Raw genomic sequence first — 11,141 nt, forward strand, 5'->3', positions numbered from 1 at the left:
GCACAGTACCCACATTTGTTTAATGAAGGTAAGTAAGGTTAGTTCATTAATGATTTTACATGTTGTTTGTCGTATTATGCAGTTATGACATAAATTTAGGGACCAAATTTTTATTAGAGGGGGAGAATGTGAGATACGACAAAATAAATAATAAATGATCATAGGGGAATAACCCAAAATAATTTATAGGAATTTTTAGATATTTTTCTGGATTTAATTGGAGGATGTATGGCGGTGTTTAATGGGGTAAATTATTGGGCTTAAGATGGTAATGAAAATCATCATTAGAGGAGGGTTAAGGGGTGTTTAGGATGCAACCTAACCTAACCCTATAAGAAGCTACAGTACTGTTACGTTCCGCAAGTGTACGGAAATGTCGCAAGTAATATAAAAGATTATCGTATCCACAGGGACTGGAATAAGCACTAGAAATATCTCAAAGTGAATTAGTTAAACAAATAATCAATCGGTTTCAAATGCTAAGGATGAAAAACAAATCTAAAATGAAAGATTAGCAAACAAGAGTTTGGGGGTTTGAGTTATGATAAAGGGAGGTTCTAGGAGTTTTGGTTTCTTTGTAAGATCTCTTGAATGTATATGGTTTACCAATTCTTATTCCTCAATTGTCTAATATTTGTAGAAGGTTGTCGGTTCTCTCTTGCAATGGATAATCGGCTTAGGACTGAAAATATACCTAAATGTGATCAATTAGATATGAACCTACGTTGTCCTTACACAGGATTGCACCTATTACTATGCTTCCCTCGGATACCAACATAGAAGTTCATAGCTTCTTAACCCATAAAGATACAAGGATTGAATCATAAAATCTATCCTACTCTCTTGAATATTCTCATTTCCCCTTCAAGGTTATCTCTCAAACATCCTTACACGGGCTTGCACCTGTCACGTGGATCCCTCGGAAAATCGAGTGAGAGTTAATCTCTACAAAGTCTATAAGATATCCAAACAATCAATCAAGAATGAGAATTAAGCCCTAATCACAATTAATCATTCAAGATTCAATCGATACAAACTAGGCAACATCATAGAAACAAAGAAATGACAAATCCACAAGAGTTTACATCAATTTATCTCACAAATACTCCCTCCATCCTAGAACAACAAGATCTACTCCATAAAACAAAGGAAGAGAACCAAAGATAAGAAGATTACAAGCATTCTTCAATCCCAATCCAAGAAGAGGAAAGAAAGAAAAATATCTACAATATATCTCCATCTTCGGATCCAATCCTCACTTCCGGAGTCAAATTCGCCAAGATCTCCCTTTAGATTGCCCAAAAATCCTCCCAAGAATGGGAGGAATCCACCAAATCTTGCTTTCTCCCAAAGGGGAGAAGATCCCCTTTCAAATCTCCAAGGAGGCTTTAAATAGAGGGAGGCTTTTGGGCACCACACGACCCCGAGGCATGGCCGTGTGAGGTTCACACGGCCAGAGCCTTTCCCCTCTCTGCCATCTATACACGGTCGTGTGTGGTACACGGCCATGGATAACTCCCATCAAAACCTCCAAGCATGGCCATGTAGATCCACACGGCCTGGACTGCCCCAGCTCCTGGAACCCTGGCACGGTTGTGTGGTACACACGGCCAGAACAGTTTTAAGCGCCGAGAACCCTGCACGATCGTGTGATGCACACGACCAGGGCCTTCTTGGTCTCTGGAAACCTTACACGACCATGTAGATCCACACGGCCATGTAAGGATTGAACTCTGATTTGCTTCAAAACATGGCACGACCGTGTGAGGTTCACACGACCAGGCCTTCTTCCTTTGTTGTTGCTGCCACACGGCCTCTGAACTCCACACGGCCAGAGCTCCCTACCAATGCAAGGCCGTGTCTGGTACACGGCCAGGTGCCTTCTCGCTTGCTTAGCTCATAAGTTTTATCCAATAATGCAGAATCTTCACCGAATTCGACTCCTGTGTACAAAAAATACACAAAAGCATATCTCCAAACAAAAAGAGTAAATATGCTAAAAGGAAAACTAGAAGTACAAAAATGCATAGATCAAGCATGCTCAAAGTATGTAAATGTGCGTCAAAACATGCATAAAAGTATATAAAATCTACGCACATCAAGTACCAACCCTAAAAACACCGCCTCAACCCGTTCGTGTCCACTGTGTCGCCGACTCCCTTACTGTGCGCCCTTCGCTTGAGTCCCCGAACCAGCGCCGTGACGATCCTTCGCCCGAGCTCACGACGACGAGTGGTTCGTCGAAGCCTCGCAGTCCCCTACCCTCATCTACAGTATCACCGGGGTTCTCCTCTCCGGATTTTTGCATCGTGCAAAGAACCCTTGGTCGGGTGAGGTGGTTGGAGCTTGGTAGACACTGGAATTGGATTGCCTACTCCAGAGCTAGATAGTGGCGAGGACTGGTACTCCAAGTGGCTATCTTGTCTTCCCAAGGCCTAGGGCTGAGCTGAGTTCATCGGATACTTCTTCTCCGTCGGGCTTTCCTTCACTGACTGTGAGGGATTTCTCCATTGAGGTAAGTTGAGGTGAGGATTGATTCAATTAGGGTTTTAGTAGCTATAGAAGTTGTGATGTGTGGCCAAATAAGAGAATGAACGGATTGTGGCTTGGTTATGGCAGGGGCTTGCTATGAGGGGCTCGGTCACAATTCCTAGTAGTTGTTCTTCGTTTGGGAACCATTAGGTAAGGTTCCTACCCCTGTTAGATGTTAGGGTTGTAGATCTAAATGTTGGTTTCAGATTGGATTTGATACTGAGAATGTATTGATTGGGGTGCTTGTGATGTATATAGCCCTGTAAAAGCTTGGTTGGGTGATCTGTGGCAGTAGACTCCACTAGTGAGCAATTTGCCAGCAATTTCACGTTCGAACAGAGGTTTAACGGAAGGGATTATTGCTCTAAGGTAAGATCCTAGAATTTAGATACCTGTTGTAGCTTTGACTGTAATTGCTTGGTAGTAATTGGGAGTTAGATCATGATTGGTAACCCTAATTGTGATAGTCTAGATTAGAGTTTTTGAATTGGTTCGAGTATATCATAAAATGGGGATGAACGTGTCCGGAATAACTACGTGTTCTGTATATTAAGTTAGTTATTCAGTTTCATATGTATTTAGCTAAAATTGATACACTGACACAGGACTTTGATCATGGCGGGAGTCGTGACAAAGTTGATGTCGGATTCAGTCTACATCTAGAAGCGGGTACTTCTTGACTTGCCTCTTTAGTTTTGATCTTAGTGCATGAGTTAGTTTAAGATATGTAGTATCTATCTTGACTCCACTCGTATTCGTTTCTTGTGTTTGATACCTTGTCCACTCAATCTTTGAGCTGCTCGAATTCGTATCAATACAGTCTCATGTTGTTATCTTTGATAATTAGCAGATACTAGACACTATGTATACCGGTGTGACTATTGTTTAATTATATTTCGTATTGAGCATGCGGCTTCATGTAGCATACCTGATTTCTGTTATATGCGTATGATGACTATTGGATTATCCGCATCATGTCATAGCATGCATGTCGGCGACCATGTCTCCCTTATGGTTAAGGGGGTCGTTGACCAGAGCCGCACACTCGACCACTCATGGATAGTGGTAGCGAGAGTGCGCCGCTTGTCCTGTCATGCACTCACTCGATCACTCATGAGTAGTGGCGGCTGGAGTTGTGAGCAACAGAGACCCTATTGTGACATAGCTAGACAGCTACTAAGCATGTTGGTTATTCCTAGGAAAACGTACAAGATCCACTATACAAAAAATTTTTGTACAAGTGTCGAACCTTTCCTTAAATAACCTATTGTGTTCTTTAGAAGTTAAATTAGGAATCGCAGACGGAACTTAACATCATTGATTCCAAATTTAACTTATCTGTTCTTGATGGTTTAGATTTGGATTGCAAGCGGAACTTAACACTATTGATCCAAATCCACTTATGTTATTAATTCCATTAAATATTAATTTCTAAAATTGGCTTCCAGGACTACATGGCGAGGCACATGGCCTTCTTGGATATGGGAGCAACCACCATCGCCTAGACAAAGCCTTTTAAGGAAAGCTAATATTTAATTTCCTTAAATAACTCTAGGTTTAACCAAAAAGAACAATCGAATCACAAATTTGAAAAATAAAAGAAAAGAAACACAACTTCGAAACAAATCCGAAAACTCTAGAATCATATGCCTCTTGTATTTGGTATTTCCAAAAATAACTTATACAAAGAAAACTAGTATGATGCGGAAAATAATTACTAGTTATACCTTTCTTTGTAAGCAAATAACCTCTTGATCTTCTACCGTATTCCTCTTCTTATCCCAGACATTGTGTGGGTAACGATCTACCGAGATGAGAATTCACCTAAGCCACCTTCTTCTCCAAGCAATATTCAGCCACCACAATAGCTCCATGAAAGGATGAGGTTCGGCCACCACCAAGCTCCAAGGGATGCTAGGAAACAAAGCCTCATCCTTCTTCTTCTTCTTCAAATAAAATCCGGCCACCAACCAAGCTCCTAGAGAAGTTGTCGCCGGCCATAAGAAGAAGAGAAGAGGGAGAAGCTAGGGCTGACCACCAAGGAGGAAAAGAGAGGAAGAATATAATAGAGTCGTTAGCCATGAAGGCACTTCTACCCCCTCTTTTATAATCATTGGTCTTGACAAATAAGGAAATTTAAATAAAAAACTTCCTTAATTCTTTTGCCATGAAAAGGAAAATTTATTTAATTAAAAATAATTTTCTCTTCTCACATTACATGGTCGGCTACATTAAAGCTATAAACAAGGAGAGTTTTAATTAATTAAAACTTCCTAATTTGTCTCCGGAAATTTATAAAAATTTCTCCAATAAATTTATCCTTCATGGTGGTTTGTAAAAAGGAAATTTTATAAATTAAAATCTTTCTTTTAAACATGGGGATAAAAAAAAAGTTATCTCTAAAAATTAAAATCTCTTTTAATCTACAAATAAGGAAAGATATCAAATCTTTTCTTAATCTTTTGTAGAAGCTTTATAAAAGAAATATTTAATTTTTAAACTCTCTTTTAAATCATGAATATGGTTAAAAAAGGAAAGTTTTCTCAAAATTAAAATCTACCTTTCAATCTACAAATAAGGAAAGATTTTAAATCTTTTCTTAATCTTTTGTAGAAAGCTATAAAAGGAAAGATTTAAATTTCAAACTCTCTTTTAAAACCATGATATCCACATAAGAAATAATTTTAATAAAAAACCCTTTTTAATATAATGTGGTCGGCCACCTAAGCTTGGGCTCCAAGCAATTGGCCGACCACCTTAAGGCTCAACCTTTAGGCTTGGCCGACCCTAAGCTTGAGTTTCAAGCTTGGCTTGGCTGGCCCCTATAGGTTGGGTAAGAAGTGGGTATGTGGTGGGTATAAATCTCTATATACAAGATGTTGGTGCGGGAAGCATCCGACAATCGAACCCAAGTTTTGATAATGGAAAAGGGTTCAAAGTTAAGTCTTGTTGTTATCTAACATGTTGAATGAGTGTTTCAGGAAAGTCCTAACTACGGTTAGGCAGGTGAAAACCCTAGGGGGTGGTAACCCTAGGTCTTAGGGGGCGGTAACCCTAGGTGGAGAAAAGTCCTAGCTGCGGTTAGGCAAAGGGAAAACCCTAGGGGGTGGTAACCCTAGGTCATAGGGGGTGGTAACCCTATGCGAAAAGTCTTGGCAGGTCGATGGCTTCAGGCAAAAGTCCTAGGGGGTGGTAACCCTAGGTGGAAAGTCCTGGTGTCGCGAACCAGGTGAAAGACTGGACTAGCTGAGAAGCGAATGTCCAGCAGAAAGTCTGGAAGCGTCGAGTGCTGAGCAAAAGTTCAGTCGATCTGGAGGATCGCACTGGTAGCAGGCAAATCTCCTGAGTGGAGTAGGTGAGGGCGCGTTCCCCGTAGAGGGAACAGTAGGCGTCGGGTCGACCTAGGGTTTTCGGACGAAAATCCAAAGTCAGACCTGGACAGTCCGGAGACTGTCATAATATTCTTTATCATATTCATACTGTTGTTTTATGCTAACTTTGTGTTGCAGGATATTGTTTGGGACTAACATGTCTTGCAGGTACAAAGTAATGAAGTTTTCCCTCGGATGAACAGTGTTCGAGGTGCCTCCATGGAGCTTGGAGGCGCCTCGGGTGCAAAAGCTGTTCTGGTCGCGAAGCAGGGCTGAAGGCGCCTTGGTTGGCTATGGAGGCGCCTTGGAAGGTACCTTGGAAGGCGCCTTGAAGACCTATGAAGGCGTCTTCAAGGTGATAAGTGCAGAATGGTCAGCGCTCATCTGCACGGTGGACTCGGAGCTATGGAGGCACCTTCGGAGGCCTTCAAGGCGCCCTGGATGCCCTTTATAAGGGGACTTCGAGCAGCATTGAGGAACAACAAGATCCAAGTGATTCTTCTGCATTCAACGGCTAACTAACTCATTCTGAAGTGATGCAACTCTACACCGACAACCTGGAGCTTTAATTTGGCAGTTTAGTTGTCGGTATAAAATTATATTTATATTCTTTATTTTGCTTCTTATACTTAAACTTGTAAATCTATTCGAGCCAATAGTTGTTGCCTACAGTAAGCGATCAAGGATCGCGGGCCTTTGAGTAGGAGTCGCTACAAGCTCCGAACAAAGTAAATTCTCTATGTCCTTCTGTTTGTGTTTCTTTATTTTTATTCCGTTGCGTTTTAATTACTCCGATAGTTTTGCAATTCGAAAAACGAATTAGCCGCGAGCGCTATTCACCCCCCCCCCTCTAGCGCTTCTCGATCCAACACAAGAGGCTACGATAGGGACCGAGAGGAGGAATTGGTTTTGGTCTCCTGATGAAATTAAGCTTCCCGTGTTCGCCCCGAACACACAACTTAATTTCATCAATAATAATTCATTCCATTAAAGAACTATTATTGAACTACTGTACCAATTCTAAATTACATTTTGAGCTCCTTCTTATTATGAGTGTGTTAGTCTCCCTGTGTTTAAGATGTCAAATGACAACTAATTAAATGAGTTACTGACAACTCACTTAATTAATATCTTAGTCCAAGAGTAGTACCACTCAACCTTATCGTCATGTCGGACTAAGTCCACCTGCAGGGTTTAACATGACAATCCTTATGAGCTCCTCTTGGGGTCATTCTCAACCTAGATTACTAGGACACAGTTTCCTTCTATAATCAACAACACACACTATAAGTAATATCATTTCACAACTTATCAGGCTTATTAATTTATTGAACTAAATCTCACCCATTGATAAATTAAAGAAATAAATATCAAATATATGTGGTTGTTATTATATTAGGATTAAGAGCACAAACTTCCATAATAACTGAGGTTTTTGTTCCTTTATAAAGTCAGTATAAAAGAAACGATCTCTGATGGTCCTACTCAATACACTCTAAGTGTACTAGTGTAATTATATAGTTAAGATAAACTAATACCTAATTACACTACGACCTTCCAATGGTTTGTTCCTTTCCATCTTGGTCATGAGCTACTGTTTATAATTTATAAGGTACTGATAACATGATCCTCAGTGTGTGACTCCACACACCATGTTATCTACAATACAAATTAATTGAACAACTATATTTATCATAAATGTAGACATTTGACCAATGTGATTCTTATTTTTAGATAAATGTTTATACCAAAAGCTAGGCTTTTAGTATACATCCTAACAAAGCAAACTGTCCACTCGGTTACTCGAGAGTGGTGATGGCTGGAGTGGTTCAGTAGTCACTGATCCGGCCTCTCGACCATACAGGGGTCGTGTTGTAGAGAGGTGGGTTGGGTGGCCATTTCTGCATACGTTGTTGATATTTTACATGTTTATATTGTTGTTGTTTGCTTATGCTATTAGTTGTTTACTTACGCGGTTCTATTATCACATACCTGTTATATATGCTTGGGCACTGCTTACCTTGACAGTATACCTTACATGTGAACTAGGTAGTTATGAGCAGTATTGTAGTAGTTTTGTGATACTTCTGACCCTATACTACTAGCCTAGGATATGGTATCAGGTATGGATTTACATGTTTTATGTACATAATAGTATCTAATATTTATCTTTCCGAGACTGTATCCTGTTGTATTCCTGACATATTATTTTTACTCATGCATTGTCTATTTCCTTACCCGCTGAGTCTTTATACTCACCACCCTATACATTGGTAACTTCACCAGGTAGTCGTTAGTTGATGCCAGTATACTTGGAGGAGGATTCCTGACTGCCGGTCCCACATCGCTTCCGAGGATGGATTTCCGTTTTAGTTTATCGCTTCGGTTGTGAGTTGAATTTATGAACTTGGTATTATAATAACCTGTTTGTGGATTGATGTTACTTTGTGATTAGTTTTGCTTTGTCGAGGAGTCAAGCCGGGCCGACCCGCGGTGAGTTCTTTTTGGCATTTTGTATTTGTTATCTATTTTTCGCTGTGTTTGAGTTTCCAGCCGTGTGGGCTGCATATTATCTGCGTGGTGGTGATTTATTCTAGTCGTGTTGGCTGTAGTTTGCATATGTTTATCTGTTAGCTATGTATACTGGTTCATTTGTCACTGCTATAGGGGAGGTGTTGTCCGATTTTCCTCGGAAAACCTTACTCTCGGGGCGTGACAATTTATTGGTATCAGAGCTACAGGCTTAAGATGCATAATTCGCACGTTTTGGATTTTTCGTGTTTTGATTCCTCGAAGTGACTTTTTGGGATTTGAGACCAGGCAGCGGCGGAACCCCTCCAAGTTATAGGCTATAAGTTTTATAAGTATAATCATAAAATTGTTGGTAATACTTATTAGTTGTTGCTATCAGGTATGAGACGAGGCCGGTCAGCAGCCGGTTCTCGTCATGGTCTAGGACGACCACGGAAACAACTCATCGGGGCTGGGAAACCAGAACCTGTGACTCAGGAGGCTGATTCTTCTAGGGATCCAATTGATGTTGAGACGGTTAGTCGAGGACAAGCCCATCCGACGCCTCATAGAGATCACGGACATCAGCCTCAGGAGATACCTTCGGTAGTACCACCTGTGAGAGATCAGGGATTCCAGACATAGGGGATTCCTTCTGTGATACCATCAGTGGAACCTGCACCTGCTACTACTGATTGGATGCAGGATAGAGCTCGTATATTGTTGCTGGCGAGGTCCGTCAAGGATAGAGTTACTTTATACCCGGGCTGAGCTGACCCTTGGGCTGCTCGTAGCTGGTTGAAGAATTTGGAAAGCACTTTTGGGTACATGAGCTGTACAGATGAAGAGAAAGTGGAGTTGGCTGCGTATCACCTCCGAGATCAGGCGGTCACTTGGTGGGATATGCAGAAGACGATCTTTGGGGAGCAGCATATCACATGGTTGATGTTTCGTGATGCTTTCGAGAGGCAGTATTTCCCTGCTACCTTTTGTCTTGCTCGCCGCCAGGAGTTTCTGAACCTAAAGCAGGGCGATTGTTCGGTATTGGAGTATAATGCAGAGTTCAGTAGGTTGGCTGAATTTTATCCTCAGCTAGTGGCACAGGATTACGATCGGATGCATCAGTTTACTAAGGGCCTTGCTGCATACATTCGGATTCGGATATCAGGTTTTCCAGGTAGTTCCTACCAGGAGGTGTTGGATCGAGCATTGTTTATTGAGATGACTCAGCAGCAGATAACTCAGGAGAAAGGCCAGGATAAACAGTCATCACAAAAGAGAGGGAATAAGGGTCAGAGCTCACAGACTACTACTGGAGGATCCTCTCGGCCACAGAAGGCAGGGCGGACATCGGATGGAGCATCTCGTCCTCCTCAGCATGACTGGAAGAAAGATAGAATTGGATCCAGATGTTACTAGTGTGGTTCCAAAAGTCATACCAAATCCCAGTGCCCTTTGGATCACTCCATTTGCTATTATTGCAAATTTCCAGGGCATGAGAGTCGGGATTGTACTTTGAAGGCACAGTTGGAGGCTACTAAGGCTACATCTTAGGGGGGGGCAACCCTCACAGACATGACCCCAGAAAGGATCACAGAAGACGCAGGGTGCTCCTCATCAGCAGCGACCACAGCCTTCTCAGGGACAGATATATCATATCCAGGGTCAGGAACCAACGACTACGCAGTATTCTGCTGCAGCATCATCTCATCAGACATTTCCAGTACAACAGGATTTTCATCCACCTCAGCCTTATTCAGCATATCAGCTTCAGTCTCAGTATCAGTAGTCGGCTCCCGTACCTTCGATTCCAGCGCAGACGACCCCAGGTATGCCACAGTTGAGCTCAGAGGTGGGTCGCGTTTATGCGGTTACCTGAGAGGAGGCACAACGGGCTGAAGGATCGGTTTTCCGAGGTACTATTTCAGTTTATGCCTTTACTGCAGATCTATTGATAGATACTGGTAGTTCCCATTCATTCATATCTCGAGTATTTCTTGATAAAATCGGGAGGCTGCCTACTCGTCGGACTCATGGGTTGACGGTATCACTACCATATGGCAAGGTACTAAATATGAGTCTGGAAGTCAAAGATTCCCTTTAGACTTCAATGGTTAGACTCTTATAGTGGATCTGCAGGTATTAGAGATGGTGGAATTTGATATTATATTAGGCATGGATTGGTTGGCCATGAACCATGCCACCGTCGATTGCAGAGCTAGAGTAGTCACTTTCCGACCCCCCGGTCTACCATCTTGGGTATTCTTTGGAACCAGGAGTGATGGGATAGCAATCATATCAACAATGCAAGCTAGGAGATTGTTGGGACAGGGTTGTCAGGGATATTTGCTGCCCATGGTTAAAGCTGGTTCGGATGCATTACCACAGCTTTCGGATGTTTCTATTGTTCGAGAATTTCTAGATGTGTTCCCTGACGAACTCCCTAGTTTACCTCCTAACAGGCAAGTCGAGTTTACGATTGACCTGGTTCCGAGAACCACACCAGTATCCAAGACCCCTTATCGCATGGCACCAAAGGAGTTAGAGGAGCTGAAGGTTCAGTTGCAGGAGTTGTTAAACAGAGGATTTATCCATCCCAGTGTTTCTCCGTGGGGAGCACCAGTACTCTTCGTTAAGAAGAAAGACGGATCACTGAGATTATGTATTGATTACCGACAGCTGAATGCGGTGACTGTCAAGAACAAATATCCATTGCCACGTATAGAG

The 11,141-nt window shown here is 42.0% G+C and overlaps 1 protein-coding gene across 1 annotated transcript; it reads left to right on the forward strand.

Annotated features, from left to right (window-relative positions):
- The first annotated feature begins 9,242 nt into the window (after positions 1-9,242).
- Positions 9,243-9,968, forward strand: LOC122044045. The gene is made up of 2 exons (XM_042604591.1): positions 9,243-9,825; positions 9,907-9,968. Exons 1-2 carry the CDS (start codon positions 9,243-9,245, stop codon positions 9,966-9,968), a joined length of 645 nt encoding a protein of 214 aa, XP_042460525.1.
- Positions 9,969-11,141: the final 1,173 nt, after the last annotated feature.

This window comes from Zingiber officinale, chromosome 2A (assembly GCF_018446385.1).
Source record: "Zingiber officinale cultivar Zhangliang chromosome 2A, Zo_v1.1, whole genome shotgun sequence".
NCBI lineage: Eukaryota > Viridiplantae > Streptophyta > Magnoliopsida > Zingiberales > Zingiberaceae > Zingiber > Zingiber officinale.